The 26,026-nt window shown below is 47.3% G+C and overlaps 1 protein-coding gene across 1 annotated transcript in view; it reads left to right on the top strand.

The window, feature by feature from the left end:
* Nucleotides 1-26,026, top strand: part of KDSR (3-ketodihydrosphingosine reductase) — a 332,881-nt gene that overhangs the window by 97,142 nt on the left and 209,713 nt on the right. Inside the window, exon 3 of the mRNA XM_078687801.1 lies at nt 130-186. Coding sequence (XP_078543927.1) covers nt 130-186 — 57 coding nt within the window. The remainder of the gene's footprint in view (nt 1-129; nt 187-26,026) is intronic.

Here is a 26,026-nt window from a genome sequence, read left to right as displayed (position 1 = left end):
GGACTTTGAAATGTGTTTGTTTTGTTCGATGAACTCTGCTCTAGTGGAGGGGAGGTTGCCACTGTAATTATGTGAGGTACAAGCACGATAGGCTTGCTGACGATGTCTTTTTTGCCTCTATTATCACAGAATAAACTGCTGCAGGCCAAGAAAGAAATAGAAAAGTATGCCATTACCGACGAGCAGGTAAGAGCAACACCGCACCTTATTGTTTTAGCGCACTTAAATGAGTGTGTTATCCTCCCACATGTTTCCAATGCTGCCATCTTGTGGTCGTTGGCCAGATTTTTTCCGCTGAAACTATTTATTGATACCATACTGCTTAGGGATGAGTGTATGTCGCCTGGAGATCTGCACCATATTTGTGCTGAAGCATATGCGCCACCTCCGAAGATTAAAGAAAAATGCCCCCCCCCCCCCAAAAAAAATCAAAGATGCAAATGTTTCGGAACACTGCACAATTCGCTCCCTTTTCTTTCCCACAAAAAGTCTGGCTACAAGGTTTCAAATCAAGTCGCCACACAACCTTGGTCGTGAGGGTGAGATCACTTTCACTCAGAAAGAGGGTATCCTTTGTCCACCCCCTGGCATCACCAGAAAACATTGACCACCTTGAGTGGGCTTCCGTGATTGTCAAGGTCATTGAAGTAAAAACAACAACAAAAAAAGTACAGGGCTGAAAAATCAAATGACAGGGCAGCAGTTTTCGGGGCCCTGCACACATGAGTCTCAAAGGAGCTCCTAGTTCTTAGATCACATTAGGCAACGTGCCTCTTGGCTAGACGCTTCAGTGCGTTATGGGAGATGGTGGCCTTTGCGCTCTCCAGTCTTTCAGAATATACATTTGAAGCGTTCACTGATCTACTTAAAATGGAGTGCACTCTGGAAACAAGCAAGGCAGACTGGGCTGGGGATAGTGGATTCCATTAACAGATTAAGGGTCTTGCGTGGTTCTGTGCAAGGATTAGTGGAAGAGGTCCACAGTTTAATCGGGCGATGTGCTAGCTCAAAATAATATGCTCGTTGGCAGGTGGTGCCTTTGCTAGGAAAAGCAATCGACTTCATTGGAGAATTTGCTTGCTGTTTTCCTCCAAGTGTCCTGTCATTCTCCACTCTAACAGTGGGAGTGACTACACCTTTCGTGATCTCATTCGCCTATCCACATAAAAAGAAACGCACCAAAGCTGATGGCTTAACGTAAGCAATTGATAGTATTAGATAGGGAGGGGGGGGTTGAGAACCCACCTCAAATAACTACCACAGTCCTTGTCCGGGAGAAGCACTAAAGTCACTAAATAAACTTCTGCTTCACCCTCTGGTAGCTTGTCACAATGCAGTCAGGCTTAAAATAAAGGCTGTGTGTGAAGTATTTATTTAGTACCAACATGGAAATAAACTCTAAATGCAAAACAATAATGATCCCAAAACAAATGTGAGGAATAGAGTATAATAAACAAAATGACACCAAAATGACGAAAATCCAGTAAGAGTACCCAGAGTTATGATTTTTTAAAGGTTTAAGTAAAAATAGCACTAGGAAGCACAAAATGGCAATGAGAGTCGATGGTTGTGTAAGAATAGGACCTAGACACAATTTGACGCTTACTGTGAGGGTTGCGCAGGTCAGATACACTAACCAGGTTTGTCCTGGTTAAAAATATTACATTCTGAGTTTAGTCCATTTAGTCCCAATCCACCACGGGAGTACACTTCCAAAGCTCCCAAGGACCTCAGAGGAGGAGCTTAGGGTGGCAGGAAAATACTGGTCAGTTGGCAGCTGTAGTAAAAGGCCTCTGGTAGCTTGTTATGTCTCTGTAACTTTAACAGGAGGTCAGCCTTATGGCCCTTGGGGTCCACTTTTGGTCCCGCGGGTGAGGTAGGCTCGCGCGGGTGGACGCTCTTTCAGCTGTAAAGCTCCCCAGCTGTGGAATTCGCTCCCTCTCACGCTTCGCAGCACTGCCAATTTGTTCCAGTTCAGGAAGAGCCTGAAGACCTGGCTTTTTAATCTTTAGGTTGTTTTCACCGTTTTCTGCTTTGATCTTTTCTTATTTTCTGCTGTGTTGTGTTATTTTTAATCTGAGTTGCAGGTGGAAAGCACCGGGACACTCTTTTCGAGTAGCCGTGCGCTATACAAAAGCGTTATAACATAACATAACTTTTTTTGTTCTGCGTACAAGTGGGAGAGATGGTCCAGTCTTCAGGGCTCTCAAATCACAGACCGAAGGCAGTCCTTCAGTTCTCTTCAGGTCCAGAGAGAGTTCTGAAGTGGGTGCCTAGAGGTGCCACATTTATGCCTGGCACCAGCTAGTGGGTGGGAATAACCCATGGTTTTGCAGCATGAATCCTTTGCTGGATTCACATACTGTGCATTATTCCGCCATCTAGTGGTTGGGTCCGGAATTGTCTTTGAGTTTTGTCTTTTTTCCCTCTTGTTTTGGTCGCTGTCGACCACAATTTGGTGTGATGTCTGAGGTCGATGTGCATTGTGGCCATCTTCAGATCTTTTTTCCGCAGTTGGGTCTGGAAGCAAGACTGGAAGCTCTGATTATTTTTTTAAATGTATTTATTGTTTTAGATTTTTCCCAAAAAACTTCAAGAAAATCGAAAGAAAGTCGCTACGAATCGCATCTTTCATGACGCCATAACCGGGTACAAGATTAAAGCTCTGTCTACGACACCACCTAGGACCTCGATGGTCCACAAATGGCGAGGTAGGGTACATGGAAAATATCCCCTTCAAGTTTTGCCCCAAGTGCCTCCACAAGTACGCTCAACGCAACCCACACGACGTCTGCAACCTCTGCCTGCCCAAAGAACACCAGACCAGGACTGTGAGGCCTGCACGGCGTTCCTGTTGATAACTCTCAGAACCCGTCGAAAACAAAGAGGGGCCCACTACGCCACAATGTCGCAGACCGCAAAGAAAACATCCCTCAGAGACCTGGGTTTCTCCAGTGACGAGGAAGAACGAGTACCATCAGAATCGATGCACGAGGGATCAGACTTCGAAATTCTAGAAGGGGACTCCAAAAAAATCCACGCCCAGAAAAAGGCGAGCAAACCTACGAAGAAGACAGAGAAGATAAGATACCATATACATTTGTCAGAACCGAAGGGCCTCAAACATAAGGCGCAATCCAAGGCAGCCCCGACGCCGAGCAAAACGGCGATTGAGGGTCAGCCGCGATTAAAATAACCCTATGGAACCCAAACAAAGGTTACCTAGGAGGAAAAATTGCAAGAGATCCCGAAACCAAGGGTCGAAAGAGAAAATCTCCGGCCTCCGACGCAGAGAGGGCGCTCGAAGTTGAAAAGAAAAAGATTTGAGGACGAAATGGCAATGCTCCTCCAAACGAAAAAGGAGTTTGACTCGTCTCTGAAGGATTTTGGAATCCCAAAAGCCACGATTGGCGAACCAGAAAACCTCGACGGCGAAGAAGCGGAAGACGCCGAGGGAGAAGAAGAGGGAATCTTTGAATCACTCCCAACCCAGAACCTCGCAACGAAGATCCAAAGGAATACGGGGACTCACCTGATGAGGATGTAATCTCAGAAAACTTTGAGGATTCCTAGAACGATCTCCACACCGAAAGCCCAGAGCAGGAGGTATGCAATTATCCTTCGAAAGCATCACCACCAGACAACATAGCTTTCTACAAGGGCTTAATCAAAAAGGCAGCAGACCATTTTGAAGTCCCCCCTCGAGGAAGTAAAAGGAGACACATGTATCCTCCTGGAAATCCTAGCCACTGCCATCAAGGGGACTCAATACCTACCAATGCTTCCTAGCATTCTGGCTCAAGGCAAAGAAGCCTTCAAGGAACCGGCTTCAAGCAAGGGGGTAACGCACAGGGTTGAGAAGAAATACAAGGCCTCCTCAAAAGACCCTAAATATATTCAGGGAAATACAGTGCCAGATTCCATTATTGTCACCACAGCCAGGAGGAGAGCTAATGCAGTCTCCAAAACCGGCCCTCTACCAGAGAAGGAGAGTAAGAGAATGGACTTGGTGGGGAGAAGAATGGAAAAGGAAGTGGCAACACAGTGGCGCATCACAAATTCCAACCCACTACTTAACAGATACGGCCACCAACAGTGGGGCGACATAGAGGAGCTTCTTAACAAACTCCCCAAAGAGGACAAGAAAAGAGCAAGGCTTATTGTCCAGGAAGGCAACAACGTGGCAAATACATGACTTAAGTCAGCTATTGATGCAGCAGACACTGCCAGTAGGCAAATTTGCATGGGCACCATCCTCAGAAGACATGCCTGGCTCAGAATATCAGGTTATAAACAGGATGTGAGGGAATCCAGTCAGTACCCCATCTGGTCAGCAGGAGTTGCTTCGCCGCTCCCAACGTGAGGGTAATAGCTTTGGCCCTGGGGTATTTCATTGGTTTAGGGAGGCCTAGCTGTATGAAAGTGGGGAGTCTGGGTATGTTCGTGTTAAGCATGGTGATAACCGCGTCCAGTATTTCCGACCAGTACAGGCCTATCTTGGGGCACTGCCACAGGAGAGGAGTAGGCGTACCCCATTTTCTGCACTTCACCAGCACATCCCTTACTCCCTAGGTTCCCAAGTAGCTCCTCTTGCTGGTGTGAGGTACCAATAATGGGCTATTTTGAGGAGCATTTCCTTACGGGTAGTGTTGAGCGCGGGGTGCGGTGAAGGATGTCACTCTATTCCTTGTCTGAGAAGGACTATTCACATTCCCTCTCCCGTCTGGCCCTAGCAGGGTTTGCGCAGGTTTTGTCAAAAATGCATATATGTCAGACAGCAATGTCTTGTCAGAGCTCCTTGTGACAAGCCGCTTCTCAAAGGGTAGCAATGGACTGCCTGCGTGTGGTTGAATCCACTGTCTAGTGACCCATTGTGTGACTGCTAAATATTGCCATTTTGCTGAGTTCGGAAGCGGGTAATAGGTCTGTAGAGTGACGAAGTCCATAAGACCCTCAAAGTAGAAAAAGTTCCCCACCCGTTGACAGTTAGCTTCCTGCCACGCTCTGTAAGCCATGCCATGCATCGCCGGGGGAAAGTCTGGATTACCTATTAAGGGGGTCTGCGGGGATATCGGAGTGGAGATATTATGTTTTTCCGCTGCACCTTGTCCCAAACCCCTAGTGTTGACCGTGTGGCTGGGGAGACCTATACGCTCGAGGGCATATGTGGGTTAGGCAGCTACGGGACCTTCAAAATGTGTATCCCAGCTATGGCCTGGTCTATAAATAACCAATGCTTTTGGGTAAGTGTGCCGGACCATTCTACCATATAGTGCAGTTGGGCTGCTTGGTAGTGCTTGCACATGTTCGGGACCCCCAGACGCTCTCCGCGAGTGCAAGGTAAGCTTGTGATCTGGTTATTCTCGCTTTTTTACCTTCCCATATGAAATCCCAATTTAGAGTCTGTATCTTGTCCAGAACCCGCGCCCGGTGCTGTAACAGTAGGGTTTGCATCACATAAAGCAATTTAGGAAATGGTGTAATTTTGACGGCAGCCAGGCGCCCCAGCCAGGAGAGGTTTTGCGGTCTCCATTTGCCAAGGTCAGTTCGTGTCCAGGTAAGAAGCTGTCCCTAGTTGTGGTCTGCGGTGGCCTTAACTGTGGGGAGGATCTGGAGACCATTTATGGAACCCAGTTTTCTGCCCCTGAAATGGGAACTGTTAACGGAGATGTGTGCGCTCAGTCTCCTGCAGCGACCGGTCCAGGACCATGGATTTTTGCCGGTTAATTTTAAAAACCGATGCAAGCCAGAAGTCCAAGATTTCTGTCATGGCTGCCGTCAGGGAGGCAGACTGGTTTGTGAAGGTCAAGAGGACGTCGTCGGCATACAGCATGATCTTATGCTCCCTCCCTCTCTTCTGAATTCCGGTCACCCCTGCGTTGCCCCTAATGCATTTGGCTAGCGGCTCCATATAGAGCGCAAAGAGAAGGTGAGACAGGGTGCAACCCTGCCTGGTTCCACCCTCTATAGGAAAAGTGAGGGACTGAATCCCGGTGACGCTAATATCAGCCTGTGGGGCTGCATAGCAAGCTTGTATCCACCCACATAGTCGAGGACCGAATCCCACCTGGTGTAGGTCCTTCCAGTGTACTCGGTCAAACGCGTTCTCAGCGTCTATCGTGAGCACAAGGGCCGGTGTCTGGGAGCGCAGAGTTTTATCCAGGAGGTGACATAGTTGTTGTGTTATCGCTGCACCCTCGCCCCGGGATAGATCCAGCGGGTCCGGGTCAACTATTCCCTGAACTTATCTGCCATTCACTGTGCTAGCATGCTAGTAAACATTTTAGCATCCACATTCAACAAGGATATTGGACGGTAAGAGGCACCACTCTTGGGGTCCTTGCCAGATTTGGTAATTACCGTGATAATAGCATTGCGCTTGGTCTCTGGGAGCGTTCCCTGGTTATGGATGGAGTTATATAGGCGTGTGCGTATCGGGGCTAGATGGGATGCAAATGTTTTATAAAACTCCCCTCTGGGCCAGGTGCCTTGTGCGGGTGCAACCTATGAATAGCTGTAAGGGCCTCCTGCACCGTGATGTCTTTCTCTAGGGTGCTCTATATGGGTACCTCCACCCCAGGTGGATACACCCTAGACAGATAAGCCTCAACACCAGGTCTCGTAATGGCTCAGCTGTGTAGAGCGCTGTATAAAATGCTCCAAATGCGTGTGCATTACCCTCATCCGTATCGGAAACTGAGCCTTCGGCTCTATGGATTTCGGGTACCCGCCTGTCAACTACTTGCGCTCTGAGGCGATGCACCAACATGTGCCTGCCTTGTTACCTCCAGCATAGTATTTCTGGCGCAGCCGGAGTAAAGCATACTCTGCTCTTCCCGTATCTATTGCCCGCCACTGCTTACGGGCCGACACCAGTTGTCGTCTGACCATTACGTCCCCTGAATGACCATGCACTGCTTCCAGCGATTTGATCTGGCCCTCCAGCTGAGTTCGCTTGTCCTGCCATTCCCTATTGTATCTCGTCGCAACACCTATAAAGTGGCCCCGTAAGACCATCTTCAGTATGTCCCAAAGTGTAGCTATGGCCATCTCGGCTGAGTCATTGTTCTCCAGGAGGGTGGACAATGTCGCTAGAGTGGACCGGCGTACCTGCTCGTATGTGGGGAGTTTTGCGTTGAGACCCCAGCGCTGGGGAACTAGTGTTCGCAGCGCAGGTCAATATCGAAGGCTAATGGGCGAATGGTTTGAAAGGGTGGCGGCTCCAATATTAACAGCCATTGTGGCCTTAGTTATTGCTGGTGTGGTAAGAAAATAGTCGATTTGCGTACATGTTTGGTGCGACGCAGAGAAGAATGTGTACTTAGCCTCCATAAAATGCATGTGACGCCAAATGTCGATGAGGCCTGCGTCAGCCAGCCAACCCCTGGTGCCTGGGATAAGTCCCCCCCTGTCTGGCCCTCCTGGGGATGGGATCTGTTGGGTTGCCCGTCAATTGTGACATTAAAGTCACCCCCCACCACCAGCTCCCTGCCCGGCGTTGATATCAGATGGCTCAGAGCGCGTCTTTGATTAACCATTCATGTTTGTCATTGGGGGCATAGATAGTGGCTACTGTGTACCTGATACCCCGAATCTGCACATGCAGTGCTAACAGGGGGCCTGGGACATCTGCAAAGACACCTTCCCTACAAAATGAGTGGCGAGCAGGATGGCCACCCCGCCGAGTTGCTAGTTCCGGAAGAAAAATATTGCTGATCAAGCCAGGGGGAGCACATACTCCGCCAGTCCTGCTGGACCAGGTGGATGTCCTGCAACATACATATGTCACACCTAGCGTCTTTAAGAAATGAGTACCGCTAACCGCTTAGCTGGGAATTGAGGCCCCAAACATTAAAGCTAATTATAGACACCATATCTCACGTCCTCACCTCCCGTGTCCCACCCATCCGGGTACCTCGCTGTCCAGCAATCCCCCCACAGAGAAAATCAGGGGCAGACCTCTTCGAAAGAAAGGGGAAGGAAAACATGAAAGTGAAATATACAACATAAACCGTTAGTCCAACAAGATCTCCCACCCGGGAGCCAAACTGGTCACAGATTTGGAGTCCATGTCGCTGCTGGGTAAGCACAATGGGTTGGGAAAGGTCTTCTCCGGAGACTCTGCCGGCAGGCTATATTGATAGGTCTTTGGGTCCCGCCCCAGCCAGGACCAGCCTTCCGTGGTCCGAAGGGCCGCGGTCCTCTAATGGGGAGTAAATACTGGTAGAGTCGGCTTGTCAATGGCCGGCTACACCCTCATGTTGCAAATGTTGGAGGAGTTGTGCATGCTCCTCCCTGCTATCTGCTTCTGTCGGCTTATTCCGCTCACGTTTGGATGAGTGCGCACCCGACAACCCCCGTCCGATGGCGCACGTGTTGGCGACCCGGAGAGGAAGGTCTGCGCAGGTCCCGCATCTCCGGTATTGCACGCGCATCTGTTAGGGTGCGGACTGACCTCACCTCCTCCTTCCATGAAAACTGCAGGCGAAAAGGCTGGCCCCATTTATAGCGGATCTCCTGGGCTCGAAGGAAGTCGGTCAGCAGCTTCAGGGCCCTGCGGTGTTGCAACGTTGTTGGAGATAGTTCCTGGTAGAGCCCAGTCTTATGTCCTTCAAAGTCGATGGTTCTCAGGTCTCTGATCGCAGACATTATTTCCTTCTGGTTGTAGTAATGTAGACATGTGAGTATATCCTGGGATTGACCCGGGGTGATTGCCTGTCTCCTCGCTCGATGGGTCCGATCCAGCATAATTACTTGATCCTTTAGTGCGGGCTCCACGTGCTTAAACAGCCGGATAACAAAGGCCTCCAGATCTGCCGAGATGGCCTGGGCTGACACAACCTTAATTTGTATATTGGAGCGTCGAGAACGGTTCTCCAAGTCTTCGACCTGGTACCGCAGCTCTGTGTTCTGGTCACGAAGCTCCAGGAGTTCCCAGTGATGACCCTCCAACTCCTCCTCATGGGCATAGTGGTTCTGTTCCATTGAGTCGAGCCTCTAGTCGAGGGCAGCAACATCTTGTCGATCTTGATATCCGTGGCAATGTCGCGCTTAAGTTCTGCAAAGACTTTGTGGAGGGTGCTGAACAAGCTCTCCTTGAAGGCCTGCAGCAGTGGGGACTCTTCCCCCCACCCCTCGCCCCCGTTTTACACCTCGGCCAACTTGGACACGCCCCCCTGGGCATCTTTTTTAATTGCAAACCAATATCTCGGAAGGAAATACCAACCTTAGAGAGCAAGATGGTGCCTTTGTGATTCCCTGCCTCACCGCCACACGTGCCACGAGTCTACTCTGCCGTCGGCTATGCGGCTTGACCTGGAGACGCTGCTGTGCTGGGATCAGTCTGTGCCGGTTTGCTGCTTACAGATGCAGCTGTAGACACTCGTCCTCCGCTAAGAACACTGACTGCTCCAGGAGACGGCGCGAGAAGCAGGTGCCGCGAAGCACGGATTTTCCTTTGAAAGATCAGAGCCGGGTCGATATTGCTTTTCCCTCCTGGACGCTGGAGCATGGCTGTTAACCTTCTTGTGCTTTTCGATGTTTGGCTGCTCCTTCTGGTGGCTCGGCTTCTTCCCTTGACTAGGCTGCTGGCTGTTTCCTTCACGGGTGAACGGAGCATGGTGTCGCGTGGAGTCCGGGGTGCAAAAGGTAAAATATCAGCTAATCCTGGAGATGGTCCCCCTAATGCAGCACCTCCCCCTCTTGATGTTGAAGTAATTCCTAAAATAAGACGAGAGACTGAGGGCCTTAAAAAAAACAATAAACAAATCTGCCGGAGGAGGGCCCCCCCCAAGGATGGAGGCAGTTACCAGCCTCCAGTAGCTAAACTGTTCTCCATAGCTTAAATTGGTATGCTTCCCCACATCTTATCATATCATAACCCCTTAAGCCTTAATATCTGGGGTCTGATTACCCGCAAGGAAATCTCACCCTGGAGCTTTGAGAGAGCACGCCTATTGGACGAGGGCTATCAGAATTATATTAAACAGTGGATTCAGACCTTTCTGGATATAAATCTTGGCTCAGCTCCCATGATGGTAGTCTGGGACACGTTTAAAAGCCAGTGTTCGAGGTGAAACTTTACAATTTTCATTGAAGAAAAATAGGCAGGAGAAGGCTCAGCTGGTGGAGCTACACGCAAAATTAGTGAAAGCTGAGGAAAACCTGATCACTGTAGACCAGTCCAAGGGGGAGATAGATCCAGCAGAACTGGCAACGGCTACTTCCAGGGACGAGATTTGTTCAATTTTTGCAGAGAAAGCAGCTTCCAAGTGCGCTGCCGCTCGTGAAAATGCATCTGAGGGCAGCAAAAAGATTGGCCACCAGCTGGCAATTAGAACTAGGCAACAGAGCACCATTAATGAAATTCACAAAATTAGAACCTCTTCTGGGGTCATAACCAGCAACCCCGAAGACATTCACTCTGCCTTCTGCGAATTCTTCCAGTGCTTATATTCCGCGGAAGATTCTGCATTTCAAGTAGATGGGCCATCTTCCCTTAATAACTATTTGGACCCGATTCTGTTGTCACTCCTCAGCAGAGAGGAGCGGGAACAACTTGAGCATCCTCCCACATGGGTTGAAATTGCTAAGGCTTTGACTAATCTACCTGACGGGAGAGCGGCCGGGCCCGACTGCATTCCAGTTGAATTTTATAAGGTTTTTCTCTGCCAAATCAAAGATACTTTTAATGCTGTAGTGGCACAAATCTTCAATGGCGCAACACCCCTCAATCGTGGTCCATAGCTAGGATTATTGTCTTCCCTAAAAAAGACAAAACACTAATAGAAATGGGTTAGTACCACTCAATCACCCTTATAAATTGTGACTCAAAGATATACGCCAACATTTTTGCCACACGACACTTGGCTAAAATTGAAAGTCTTGTCTCCAGGTGGCAGCACAATTTTATACCCGCCAAGGGCACCACCGAGCATTCGGAGAGTCATTACTATGCTTAACGCTGCACATGTTTCTGGGGACCCGATGGCTGTAATACTCCTTGATGCCGAAAAAGCATTCAATCGGGTCCCCTGGAATTTTCTCTGGAGCGTCATGCAGAGAATGAATTTCGGGCCTAAAGCCATCCAGGCCACTAAGGCGTTATACCTCACTCCTATTGCTAGGGTGTCTATCAACGGGTCATTGACAGAGCAAATAAAGATCTTGTGGGGGACCCGACAAGGTTGTCCCTGCTCTCCACTACTCTTTGCCATGTAGATTGACCCGCTCATCAAAAAACTTGAAGGAAATCAGGCTATTAGTTTATTTGGCCTAGTAACTAAGCTCATGGCCTACGCCGATGATTTAGCTTTGGTTACACCGGATCCTGAGAAAGCCATCCCTACAATCGAGGTAGAGGCTAATTTATTCAGTGTTGTATCCGGGAATAAACTGAACAAAGGAAAAACTCAAATTATAATAAACAAGAATAAGAAAAGAGTTGTGGCAAAAGCTAAATGTCTATGGGTAGAAATCTCGACTGATACTGACCTGATTGCTGGCCAGAATATGTATCCTCTTGTGTCAGAGACAAGAAAAGACTTGAGCCCTCTTAATAACTTACACCTTTCTATCGTTGGTCTTTGCAACGTGCTTAAAATTTAACAAGGCACGCTTTCAAGATTTGACAGGTTGTTTTCTCAGTTCGTGTGGGCCTTCTCTCAACCCAGGAAGGCATACAAATTTCTGTCCTTACCCTGAGAAAGAGGGAGTTGGGCTTTCCCCAATCTAAAAATATTTTATCGGTGCTACCGTCCTGCAATCATGTCCCATTCTGATGCAAGATTCACCCCTAACTCCCGCTTCAGGGCTGCCCTCACCTTTCGAACTTTTACTTGGCCCCAACGCCTGGGGCTGTTTGTGGTGTCAGCTGGAATTCGGATTTTATAGAAGGGTCAAATTTAAGTCCCTTTTAGGAGCTTACAAGGTTTTCTCTGCTGTACGTAGAAATCTAGGAATTGGCAGATTGAATTTTTATACCCATATTAAGAATAATCCAAATCTACCGGATATCTTTGGACCCTCGTATTTTCAAAACTGGCAGATAAGGGGGTAAAGAAGTTAGGGGACCTTTGTTTGTCCGAAAAGTTTTGTCCTTTGAGGAACTCCAATCTCTTTTTAGCCTGAACAATAGGGACACCTTTAAATACCATGCAATCAAGTCCTTCTTCTTACCTAAGACAGGGGGACCTTTTGGCTTCGCTAAATGTGAACTTATTCGGAAATTTTGCTCAACTACCTCCCCCGCCCCCCACGCATTGGCGTAATCTATGAATTCTTTAATAGTTTAATGCCCGACGATCTGACTAAAGTCTCAATTAAGTGGCAACGAAAGCTAAATATAAATAACAATGTATTCTTCCTCAATCTTTTTTTAATTTTTTTTTTTATAAATCTTTTTATTGTTTTAAAACAAATTAAACGAACATATCTGGTGCCATACATACATACCGTATTGAAAGGGTGGATTGGTACAAAAACAGGATTGACATAGAGCAACTAGTATACTTGCGAGGCTCGCACAATTACGCCCAACACAAAAAATGCAGCAATATAATCAGTCAACAATCTTAGTGCGGGTTCTCAGTACCTTTCCATCCATGAAATCGAAGCAGCAAGAGAATCATGACAACCAGATACAAGAAATTAAGAATCAAAGCCAGGATATTACGCTCATATTACGAATAGAGGCAAAGTTGAGAAAAGAAAAAGGAGAAACCATATAGACGATAACAAAAAGAAAACAAAAAACCCCTCCCCCCCACCCTGCACCCCTGCAAACGGCTATCGCCTAACCCCCAGTAGCAGTGTGCCTGTCGCCCCAACTAACTAGTTTCTAAATGAAGAAGAATCTACCAAGGTAGAAAAGAGAAGTGGAGGAGGGCATATTTGTACAGGCTCCCGGTCGCCCCTCCCCCCGCCCCGCCCGGACCATGGATCCCCAAAGCGGAATCAAAAAAAAACTATCAAATGACAAATATGCGTCTCAACAAGGGGATCTTGAAACACCGCCCAGCCTCCCTATATCCTAAGTTTAACAGATCCCATGCCCATCAATACTTAAGTCAAGCCCAGTCCCTCGATCTCACCCCTGCCCCTCCCGATCAGACACATGTGTCCCCTCCGGATAAACCACCTCTTCCACCGAACAGTCAGCGTATAATAAGACTGCAATAGGATGTAACGCAAGACGAAGTGTCAACACAATAATGCCGTAGACATTGTCTGATCCTGATACTCCCTTCCCCATCATCGACTCCCAACGTTGAATCGTCCGCCATCTTAGCTGCGCAGATGCACAGGGAAATGGCGCAGTTTCATTCCAAGAACAGTATTCGTAAAAAGTTTCTGGAGTGGGTACATCGGTTAGTCCTTCCATAGTCGGCAGCGATCGGGAGTTAAACAGTCTCTTGGTGTCTTCAGGCTTATGCAGATTATCCAAAACACTGAACCGGTTCCGCATACGATAGGGGGTCTATGTTCTTCATCAGAGTGGCCATATTGGGTGTCTCGGTTGAATCTTTTTTTAGTAGTGGTGTAGGGTCCGGTCCAATCCGTTCAATCTCATCCAAGCGCTCCATCATCCTCTGAATACGGTACTCAACGGACACATGCATAGACTCAATGGCTGCCAACACAGTGCGTAGCGACGGGTGATTCTCACTCCGTTCAACGTTATTACACTCAGTTTCAATCATGATCGCTTCCCCGGGCAAGCCCGATGTCTCAGGGGGGGCGTGCGAGTAGGGAGCGGTTAATCGCGGAGGGAGACCCAACGATCGCCTCGGTGATACACTAAGGCCGCCAACGCTGGCGGAGATCCAGACCCAGCGAACACCAGCGGGCCCGTTACTGGGTCACCGGGCAGGGTCCCCGTGCACAGCTGCAGGCGTTGAATTGTCACCCCTCCACGGCTTTCAGCAAGTCAGCAAACACCATCCACATCAGTCTGAAAGGCGAGGTTAAATTTCCCCCTTCCACTCCGGTAGACCAGACCCAGGCACACCACCACAGCCGATGTTGTTGAACTGAAACCCGGATGGGCCAGTACCCGAGACCCCGGCTTCTGGGCAGATCTAGGCCGCAAACTGCCACTCGGCGTATCTTCGACCGCGGAGCAGGTAGAGATCTCAGGAAAGCACCATTAACCTCACGGCAGGTTCATACACACCGTGGCTGGGCGCAAAAACAGGATAGATAACAGGATATTCCGGCGGGAGTAGGAGGTCGGCGGAGCCGGGAGCCTACGCGGCCATCTTGGTTGCTAGCGTAGCTCCTCCCTCTTCCTCAATCTTAAACCTGCCAAAACGATTCATCTGCCAGTCTTCAGGCACAGTTCTACAAATCCTGCTTCTTTTTATGTCTCGCACCTTCTAGGATAGCTAAATTGAGGACTGATAAAGGTACACACTGTCCACGCTGCGCTGAATTCAGCACGGATTCAATCCACATGTTTGTTACCTGTGTGAAATTGGGGGCCACTACTAGATAAGATACAAGCTTTCCTAGGTCGGGTTTTATTCCAAAACATACTTTTATCCCCCACCACCATCTTGCTTGGGATTCAGGGCTCGATAGACAGAAAGAACGGGGGTCCAAATATTTGTTGCCATGGCAATCTACAGCTTATGCATTGCAACCGCATAGATAGACCCTAATTCCCCATTGTTCACGCTCTGGTTGGCCCCGTTCTATTACATTTTCTCTCTTGAAAAGGCAATTTACTCCAAAAAGGGTAACTGAGCAAAAAACAAAGGGTTAGTCATTTGGGAGCCTCTTTTTCGTTGGCTTAATCCATCAAATCCTGAACTAAGCGGTCTAGTGTTTAAGCCTTTTATCTCATCCAAAATTAGAAAATCTTTTTCAAATTTGCTTTACAGAAGTGGGTCTGGGCAATTTGTCACACTGGCTCAACTTCTCGCTGTCTTATACTAAATCTTTCTTTTAGTAAACCATTATGACGAATTGTTGTACCAGTTTCTCTATCTTAAAAGGAATCATGCCGTCCAAGTTTTGGCTTCGCTGATTATATATCCCTACTAAATGATTTGGTATATTTAAGAATGAATTGCTCATATCGGTCACTTTATTATCTTAGAGAAATATGTATGCTTAACTCTGTGCTATATATTCTGTTGTGATACCTTATTTAATGACTAGTTGCACTAGTTACACTAGTTAGTCACTTTTCCTCATGGTTAGCTCTTTTGAATATTTATTACTGCCCAACTGCTTGCTGATGCATTTTAGATTTTACACGGACATCCCGGACTCTGTGATACTCTTGCTCAAACATGATGTATTATTATTATTGTTTTTTAAAGAATAGGCACTAGCCGGACCTTCTCAATCTCGGGAGGGGAGTGGGGGGGGGGGGTGGAGGTTGCTATACTTTGTATTATTGCCTTCCTTGTTATGAATTCTTTGTTTATTGCATATTGAAAAAAAAAAGTAAATAGCAACCTAAAAGTTGTAGCCATATGCTTGCAATACAAATTTTACATAAAGTATACTGATGTACCGTTTGTTATTATAATTATTTGTGAAGGAGATCAGAATAAATCACCACCCAGTGCTCAAATTGCTGGCATCCGCAATGTTGTACTATCACTTAAAACTTTTAACTTTAAACATGAAGCAGGAAGTAAATCCTTATCTAACGGACACCCAAATTACAGGCGAAATAAATGGCAGTCATTTATTGTTTAATATAATAAAATAAAGCGTTATAACCAGATTTGTCACTGAAGATACCTTTTAGTTCGATGGGAACAAAATACAGAGGGTTTGCGCAGTCACTCAAAGTGAATGGAGGAAAAGGTAAATTGGGCTGAGTCATTGTGGCATACTTTGTGACCAATGACAATTTAACAGACCAATGGATGCAACCTGCTGACCGAAAGCCCCTTTAAGTATGATTTTTCTTTTTTGAAAAACAGTAGTCTGGCGGGACAGCTTAAGCTATGTTAAATATCATACCAAACAATTACTCCTCTCACCATCTTGTCAAGGCTAAACTTATTGGATATATATAATTTTTTTTCCCCAGTATGTTCTGGTAAGTTTATCGCTTGCTCTGGGTGAGTCTGATGAGAAAATTAAGAGCTGTTTACCAACAAGCATTTACTTTTTTTTTTTTATTTGTTTTTATTATTGAAGGAAGAACAAAACTACAAAAAAAAGTATATAAGTAGTTACAATATTAATTGAATAAACAATTTTTGGACAAAGAACATTAGATACAGAGGTCTGACAATAATTACACTTTGACAAAAGTAGTAGAGAAGAAGAAATAGTCTTACAGAAAATAAACCAATATTTGAGCTGGCCTCATTTTCTTTCTAGTTCATAAAGATCATGATTCAAAAAAAGTTTAACCACATTTTTTCCTTCTTTTGTAGAGCCTTGAGGCCCCTGTGTCTTGCAAGCGACAGTTCCATAGTATTAATTTCTTTCATCAAAAGCCACCAATCAAAAACATCTGGTATATCTTTAGATATCCAAAGTCTGGCGATGACTAGCCTGGCACATGCAAAAATAATAGTTATTAGTTTTTTATAAGGAGAATTCGTTTCCTGGATATCTAGAAAGACCAATTGTGCTGACGGGGGTGGTGTAGCAATTTGTTTGGTTCGAGGCATGTGGGCTGCTAAATTCATATCTATTGCATAGATCGCTGCCTAGTGTTGGGTCCGGATGATTGCACATTGTTGTCCTGGAAGAGTCTTCGAAGTATCACGAGATAGGTGGCTCCTCCCCTGGACTACAGTGCGCATGGGCATCGACTCCATCCCCAGATTGTTTTTTTCCGCCATTGGGTTCGGATGTGATTTCGACGTCTCCTGTTCGGAATCGAAAAACTACTTCTTTAAGGCCTAAAGGCTTTAGTTACCTCGTCGGTATTGTTCGCGTTCGGTCTCGTGTTTCTTCCGACTCTACGAGGCGGTCTTCTGCGGAGTCGAGTAACTCTTCGGACATCGAGGCCCTGTCGTCGCAGCAACACCCCGACGATCCTACGATGGAACGGAGCCCGTTCAAGTACTGCCCTGTGTGTGGTTCAAAGTACCCACACATCGACGTGCATCCAGTTTGTAACAAATGCCTCTCGCCTGACCACAACGAGGCCAACTGTATGGCCTGTTCGAAGTTCAGGTCAAAGAAGACGCTCAAGCTTCGGCGCGTCTTGAGGCCCGGCGAACGGCTCCAGCACCAGTCGACATCTTCAACGACCCCGAAGCAGAAGGCCCAAGCCATCATCAGCAGATTTCACCACCATCGACGGAGGTCGAGGCCGAATCCGGAGAACCCGTCGAGGGCCAGGACCTAGAGGAAAACGTCGAGGAGGTAGGGGACGTCCAAGAAGTTTATGGGGCCGCGGAAGATAGCTCGGAGGAAGAGCTATGCCCCGACAGTAACATGACTCAGGCTAGGGTCACGGGATCGCCACTCGGCCTTACCCACGACCCTACACCGCATTCCACGGCCCCGCCTTCTGGCCCGGCTACGGACACAACAGCGGAGCCGCCATTGAGCGTATCGAAACCGAAACCTTCGGATTCGTCAACAACAAAGATGGCCGCCGTACCATCGAAACTGAAGACGCCTGCTACGTCATCAACGCCGTCGACTTCAGTGGCTCCGAAGCCGAAGAAGGCTGTCGAGCCTGCTCCGCTACGTACGGTGGCCAAGGAGCCAAGCTCGAAGAAGGTCGTCAAGCACGTGTCGAGCACGGTGGCTCAATCGAAGCCCAGGAACACTGTCGACCCACCAACAAACACAACTACGGCGCCAACAGGCAAATGCCCGGTTGACTCGCAGTCGACAAAGGGCCCTGACCTGACGTCCGGAGGCCCTGCCCAAAGACACAAGACTGCCGGTCCAAAGCCGACCGCCTCGGCGCCTACGGCTCAGAAGGAGGCCCGGACCATTGGGGTCAAGGATGCGTCTGAGTCTCCGACACGCACGGACACCTCGTCGACGCTAGGGTCCTCCCATGGTGACAAACAGAGGTCATCGGTCGGGTCGACTAAACCCTCCGCTTCATTCACTAAACAAGTCACCGACTCCCTCAAAAGAATTCGGGAGAAGAGTTTGCCATCGACAACTCACAAGCCGTCGGTTACTAAATTAGTTGAGGCACCGAGGAAGACTTCAACGCCGATCCTATACACTCTGCCGCCGAAGGTGGCACCAATGGCTTTTACACCCCGATCGGTGCCAAAGAACACTGATGCTTCGGAACTATCGATGCTAAGTGAACGTTTGGGTCGACAACAAGCGTCAGAAGAGCAATCTGAGCAGTATATCGACGCCGACACGGGAAAATTGACGCTCTATAAGCGAAAAATTACTTCCCAGCCCTTGGAATCGTATGTGATACCTTTGAAGAAGAAGAAACCAGCACAGGACTTTCCTGCCCTTGTTGAACCTCTTCATCCACAACCAAAGAGGAGCCCAACGCCTTCACCATATGCTTCAGGGGGAGATGAAGCTGACCAGGATGAACAGTACAACTTCCCAGATAACAATGACCCTGATGAGCAGCGGGACTCATGGGTGGACACTGGTGACCAGGGGGACCAACAAGTGGTACAGGACCCACAGGTTTATGGTGTACGGACATCCCCAACTGAAGACTCAGCGGCATTTAATGCCTTAATTGAACGGGCGGCTGCTAATCATAAAGTGGACATGCATGCCGACCCTGTAGAAGAGGACTTTTTGTTTGACACTTTCTCTGCCGCAGAAAAGACTGTGAAAACGCTTCCAATGCTAAAAGGGGTCCTAAAGCATGCCGCTGACACCTTCAAGGAACCCACTAGGGCACGGGTGGTCATCCCACGAATTGAAAAAAAATACAGACCGGCACCTGGGGACCCAGCATATATACGGGGCCAGCTGCCTCTGGACTCTTTGGTGGTCGCCAATGCCCGCAAGAGGGCGAACTCGCAGTCAACGGGTGAAGCCCCTCCCCCAGACAAAGAGTCGAAAGTGCTGGAGGCATCGGGGAAAAGGGTGGCTGCACAGGCAGCCAATATCTGGCGCATCTCGAACACACAGGCCCTGTTGGCACGATATGATAGGGCGCATTACGACACCCTAGAGCAGCTCCTACAACACCTTCCGGATGAGTTTAAGGAGGCAGCTGAAATGCTAATACAAGAGGGCAAGCTTATTTCAAACGCTGCAATCAAGTGTGCCCTTGACGTTGCAGATACAGTGGCTAGAGCGATTAACACTAGCGTGATGTTGAGGCGTCAAGCATGGCTTCGCATCTCAGGGTTCAAGCCTGACATACAAACAACAATACTCAACCAGCCCGTTAATCCCGACAGACTGTTTGGCCCAGACGTTGACACCACCCTCGAGAAGATCAAAAAAGACAATGAGACAGCCAAATCTATGGGGGCGCTTCAGTCTCAGCAATTCCGAGGGAGCACTTTTCGTCGCTCAGCTGCCCGTGGTGTTAACAGAGGACACTTGCCACAGCAGACGCAATTCCCTAGAGGTGGCGCACAATCCTCGTACCCCAAGCAGGGTAGAGGGGGTTACAGAGGAAACAGTGCCAAGGGCAGAGGCAGGGGCAACAACAGCTCCCGTTCCTCTGCCGCCAACAAACAGTGACTCTCTGTCACTGCCCCCCGACCATCCAACACCTGTCGGGGGTAGACTCCAGCAGTTCCTGCCAGTCTGGACGTCCATCACCACAGACAGGTGGGTGAGGAAACTTATCCAGTACGGTTATTGTTTGGAGTTGACGTCCACTCCGCCCAACATACCCCCAAGACAACGTCCTATGTCAGCAGAGCACTTGCACTTATTGCAGCAAGAGGTTCTTGTGATGCTGCAAAGAGGCGCGATAGAGCTCGTACCAGTTGAGGAGGAAGGAACAGGGGTTTATTCCCTATACTTCCTCATCCCAAAAAAGGACGGATCCCTCAGACCCATTCTGGATCTACGCCCCCTCAACCTGTATATCCTCTCAGAACATTTTCATATGCTAACACTGCAGCAAATTCTCCCACTGTTGAACCAAGGGGACTTCCTAGCAACCTTGGACCTCAAGGATGCTTATTTTCACATACCACTCCACCCCTCCCACAGAAAGTACCTCAGGTTCACAATACAAAACAGGCATTATCAGTTCAAAGTCCTACCCTTCGGAGTGACCACTGCCCCCAGAGTGTTCACCAAGTGTCTGGCGACAGTAGCGGCGCACCTCAGGAGACAGAACATACATGTCTACCCTTACCTAGACGACTGGCTCGTTCAAGCAAAGTCGGAACAGCAGTGCGCCGCGGACATGTCCCACACCATTCACCTCCTTCACAGTCTGGGGTTCTCGCTGAACTACCCCAAGTCGCACCTTCAGCCGGCCCATGTGCGGCAATATCTGGGCGCGACGATCAATACCCTTACTGCTATGGCGCAGCCGAACTCGGTGAGGATCGACCACATTCAGTCGCTCATCCGACGGTTCAGACCACAACACTCCCTACCAGCGAGAGTGTTCATGCAGTTGATAGGCATGATGGCCTCCTGCATCTCCATAGTCCCGCACGCACGGTTGCATATGCGTCCGCTCCAAGAATGCTTGGCGAATCAGTGGAAACAGGCTCAAGGACAACTGACAGACCTAGTGTTGGTGACCGGTCGGGCATACAACTCTCTGCATTGGTGGACTCCACACAACCTTTGCAAGGGCCGACCGTTCCAGGAGCCTGTGCCGCAAGTCATCATGACGACGGACGCCTCTCTCCAGGGATGGGGAGCTCATGTGCTCCACTACACGGTGCAGGGACTTTGGTCGACGCAGCAACAGAGGATGCACATCAACTACCTAGAGTTGCTGGCGATCTTCATGGCGCTCAAATCCTTCAAAGTACATCTGTGCAACAAAGTTGTGTTGATCCGGACGGACAACATGACAGCCATGTACTACATCCAAAAACAGGGAGGTACGCACTCTCCACAGCTGTCTCATCTGGCTCAGAGCATGTGGAAGTGGGCCATTCAGAGGAACATCTTCCTCATGGCGGAACACCTCCCGGGCAAGGACAATCAGATGGCGGATCTGCTCAGCAGGTACAGCCATCAAATGCACGAGTGGGAAATACATCCATCAGTACTCCGCCCGTACTTCCAGCAGTGGGGTCATCCAGAGATCGACCTGTTTGCCACAAGGGAAAACGCAAAATGCCAAAACTTTGCCGCCAGGTTCCCTCACCCACAGTCGCAGGGCAATGCGATATGGATGAACTGGTCAAGCAGATTTGCGTACGCTTTTCGTCCAGCACCTCTCATACCGCTGGTGGCAAGAAAGCTAAAGCAACACTCGATGACTCTCATCCTGGTTGCTCCAACGTGGGCACGCCAACCATGGTACACCACGTTTCTAGAACTTTCCGTGGTACCGCATCAAAGGCTGCATCTCACACCCAGGCTCTTGACGCAGAACCATGGCGACATTCAGCATCCGGATCCGCAACAGCTCAATCTGGCGATCTGGCTCCTGAGGTCCTAGAGTTTGGCTACCTCAACCTGCCTCCTGAATGCATGGACATTATCAGGGTGGCCAGGAAGCCCACTACAAGAGCTTGCTATGCTGCAAAGTGGAAGCGGTTTGTCATTTACTGTACAACACATCACATTAACCCACTAGATGCATCCATTCCTAACATCATCTGCTATTTGTTACATCTTTACAAATGCAATCTAGCTTACGCTTCCATTCGGATACACTTATCCGCCATAGCGGCTTATCTCCAGAACCGGCAGCATCTCTCTGTTTTCAGGGTGCCTGCCATTAAAGCCTTCCTGGAGGGACTGGAGCGAGTCATTCCTCCCAGAACACCACCAGCTCCTGTGTGGAACCTCAATGTGGTTCTCACTAGACTGATGGGCCCACCTTTTGAGCCTCTACATTCCTGTGAGATTCAGTTCTTAACGTGGAAAGTGGCTTTTCTCATTGCCATTACATCTCTCAGGCGTGTTAGTGAGCTGCAGGCGCTCACAATTCAAGAGCCATTTATACAAATTCATTCAAACAGGGTGGTGCTCCGCACTAACCCTAAGTTCCTTCCAAAGGTGGTGTCACAGTTTCATGTCAATCAAACTATTGAACTGCCCGCATTCTTTCAGAACCCACAGACTGTAGCAGAAAGAATGCTCCATACATTAGACGTAAAAAGGGCATTGATGTACTACATTGACAGAACACAACAATTTAGAAAGACACAGCAACTTTTTGTTGCCTTCTCAGCCCAGCACAAAGGCAACCCTATTTCCAAAGCAGGAATAGCCAGGTGGATCGTTAAATGTATTCAGATCTGTTATCAAAAAGCTAAACGTACTTTAACAATCCCCCCAAGGGCACACTCCATACGCAAGTTGGGTGCCTCCATGGCTTTCCTAGGGAACATTCCTTTGGAGGACATTTGTAGAGCAGCCACATGGTCTACACCGCACACGTTTACCAAGCATTACTGTGTAGATGTGCACTCCAAACAGCAAGCAGCTGTTGGACAGTCTGTTCTCAAAACTCTTTTTCAGACTTCTGCAGCTGGCACGGGCGGCCGCCGTTAATTGAGGGACTGCTATGTATTCTATGCAATAGATATGAATTTAGCAGCCCACATGCCTCGAACTGAATATGCTACTTACCAGTATGCATCTGTTCTTGGCATGTAGGGCTGCTAACATTCATATCGCCCGCCCTCCTCCCCGGTGCCCGTAAGAGCTGCAGACATTTTCATGCATTCAATCATTAGCATGGACATCATTTACACTATTTCACTCCATCTCTGCCACAATGGCTAAAAACAATCTGGGGATGGAGTCGATGCCCATGCGCACTGTAGTCCAGGGGAGGAGCCACCTATCTCGTGATACTTCGAAGACTCTTCCAGGACAACAATGTGCAATCATCCGGACCCAACACTAGGCGGCGATCTATGCAATAGATATGAATGTTAGCAGCCCTACATGCCAAGAACAGATGCATACTGGTAAGTAGCATATTCATTATTTAAGATGTCAATCAGTCCTTTCCAAAATAACAAGAGCGCTGGGCATGAATACAGCATATGCTCTATGCCTGCCGCTTCTTGATCGCACTTCGGGCACTTAGTTTTCTTATTTACTTGATTACCCCGTACCCAGCTAGATCTTCTCTGTGGTGTGTAATACAGTTGTGTGATAGTTCTGTACGTCTGTAGTCTCAAGGTAGTAGACTGGACAATCAAGTTTATATGACGTAAAGAATATAAAATCTGTAAAGGATTGATATTTATACCCAGTCGAGAGGACCATTTGGCAGCTATTTTCGTGTAGTCTTCATTTTTACCCTGTGTTAGATATCCGTACCCTAGACTTATTAATGATTTTACTTTATTTGAATATAGACATATAAGTATATCTGATTCTATCACTTCCGTAATTTTCATTGTAGAGAGCAAATGGTCCCTTATCTGAATGTATTTAAAGTATATATGATCCCTTAAATTGTAAAGAATTTTAAGTGCTTCAAAATCCATAAAACCGTTTTGGCCATATAAGTCCCCTAATGTGTAAATGCCGTGTGTCTTCCAAAGGGTACCTGCTCCATCGGAAAAGATATCAGGAAGTCCTGGATTGTGCCTTAAACTAAGCTCTGCATTATGAAATGGGATTTCCCCAATAGTCGTTATTTGGTCCCAAATTTTTTTAATGTGCCGGACTTACTTAAATTTCACTCGCTTAAAGTAATTTGGATCGTGCAAGCGGTGCAGAAATTGATTGCTATCCAATCCCAACATAAGCCGGTGAAAGAACAGCGAACTGTCGTTTTTTAACAAGCTTCGAATACGACAAAAGAAGGTAGCTAAAAAATAAAGTCTAAAATCAGGAAATGTTAGTCCACCCTTTTCTATTGACAGTGCTAATAGTTTCAGCGCCCTACGCGCTTTTTTGTATGCCCATATGAAGCAGCTACATATACCCTCAAGTTTTTTAAAGAAGGTTTTATTGGGTTGCAATGGGATAGATCTAAATAGGTATAGCACCTTCTGCAAAATTTTCATTTTCACTAGATTGATGCGTCCCAATAGACTAATCGGAATTTTATGCCATTTTTTGAGTGACTTTTCTGTTTCTTTTAAGAGAGAATCATAATTCAGCGTGATGATTTTATCAATATTGGATGCTAGTCTAATGCCTAAGTAAATCGCGCTTTGACATAAGCCTGGGATCGATTCCAAATGTTTGTAGTTAGCTATTACCTGCGTTTTACCTACGTTAAGCTTGTATCCTGAAACATGGCCGTAGTGCTCAGCTTCTTTTATTATTTCAGGTGTAGCTTTTACTAAGTCTGTGGTGAATACCGCTATATCGTCTGCAAAAGCAGTGATTTTCAAACTCTCTCCCCCCATGTGAGAATGGGTGAATATTTCCTTGCATTGTTAGTGTGTTTAAGAATGGCTCTAGAGAAAGAGCGAAAAGCAGAGGGGACAGAGGACACCCTTGTCTGGTTCCCCTCCCTATAGAAAAGTTCCTTGAATCTTTTCCACCATAGCTGATTTTGGCTTGCGGGCTGTTGTACAACGAACAAACCCACTGTAGGTATTTACCATGAATGCCTACCTTCTTTAGTGCCTCCCACAAATACTCCCACCCCACTCGATCGAATGCTTTTTCAGCATCTAACATAACCATTCTGAGTGGGGTGAGAGTAGTTGAGGCGACATCAAAGGCTGTGATCGCTGTATTTACATGGGCCGTTGTATCGCTCCCCGTCACAAAACCATGTTGTTGTGAGTTGACCAGGATCGGCATATTAAGTGCTAGGCGATTTGCTAGTATCTTAGAAAAGATTTTAGCGTCTGCGTTAAGCAGGGAGATCGGCCGATAGGAGCCACAGTCTTCCGGTGATTTGTTTTTTTAAGAAAAAATACTATTTTGCCTACTTTCCATGACGTGGGGACTTTCCCCAAGCTGTCTATGGAATCAATGACGTTTTCAAGCAGAGGTGTTCATTCTTGTGCGCAAATCTTATATACTTCCATAGGCAAACAATCCTCCCCGGCAGCTTTTCCTGATGGTAAGGCTAAGATAGCTGCATTTATTTCAAGTTGTGTTATTTTTGAGTTGAGTAGTTGCAATTTTTCCTTGACAGTATCTTTTTGTACAGGCATATATTTATCTAAATATTGTATAATGCTAGCTCTGGTAGGTGTATAATCAGGAGTGTATAAATTCTGGTAATAGTTAGCAAACTGGCCAAGAATCTGTTCTGGTTGGTCATCTTCATGTGAGTCGGGCCCTTTAATCATTTTAATCTTAGTTCTCGCCTTCTTGTCCGCAACTTTATATGCGAGTACTTTTCCGATTCTATCTCCTCCTTCATATTGATTTAGTTTGTATTTATGTATTTTAGCACAGTATCTATCTCTTAGCGTCTTTTTAAGAGAGGATTGTAATTTTAGTAGTTCGAATCTTATGTCATTAATATTTCCATTTAATAGCTTGGTTTCGTCGGCTAATTTCTGCTTCAATGACAGCATATTTGAAGTAACTTTTTTAGTAGCTCTCTGGTTTTCAGCATTGAGTCTATAAATGAATTGTTGAGTAAACCCCCTTATACTGCACTTACATGCGTCCCAAACTACATTTATTTTAGCTGAATTATTATTCAATTCAATAAATTCTTTAATGTGTTTCTTTAGAGAGGTAACAAAGCCCAGGTCAGTCAGTAAATATCTCGGGAATGTAAACTGTCTTAAATCTGGCCTCGACTCTCCATTCTCAAATTCTAATAATATAGGATTGTGATCGGAAGTGATCCTTGGACACAGTTCAATCTTACAATTGCTCGTATTTTGATCGGTTGCCCACACCATATCAATTCTCGAGCAAGATCTGTGGGGCGCTGATTAGTATGTGTGTCCCGCTAGGTTAGGGTGTTTGACGCCATACGTCTTTAATGTTCAGTAGTCTACCTAGTTCCAGGATTGCAGATCTGACTTTACGCGTCCTGCGATGAGAACCG

Source organism: Lissotriton helveticus, chromosome 4_1, assembly GCF_964261635.1.
Source record: "Lissotriton helveticus chromosome 4_1, aLisHel1.1, whole genome shotgun sequence".
Taxonomy (NCBI): domain Eukaryota; kingdom Metazoa; phylum Chordata; class Amphibia; order Caudata; family Salamandridae; genus Lissotriton; species Lissotriton helveticus.
Note: the sequence above shows the minus strand (reverse complement) of the source record. Positions and strands in the feature narration are given on the sequence as shown.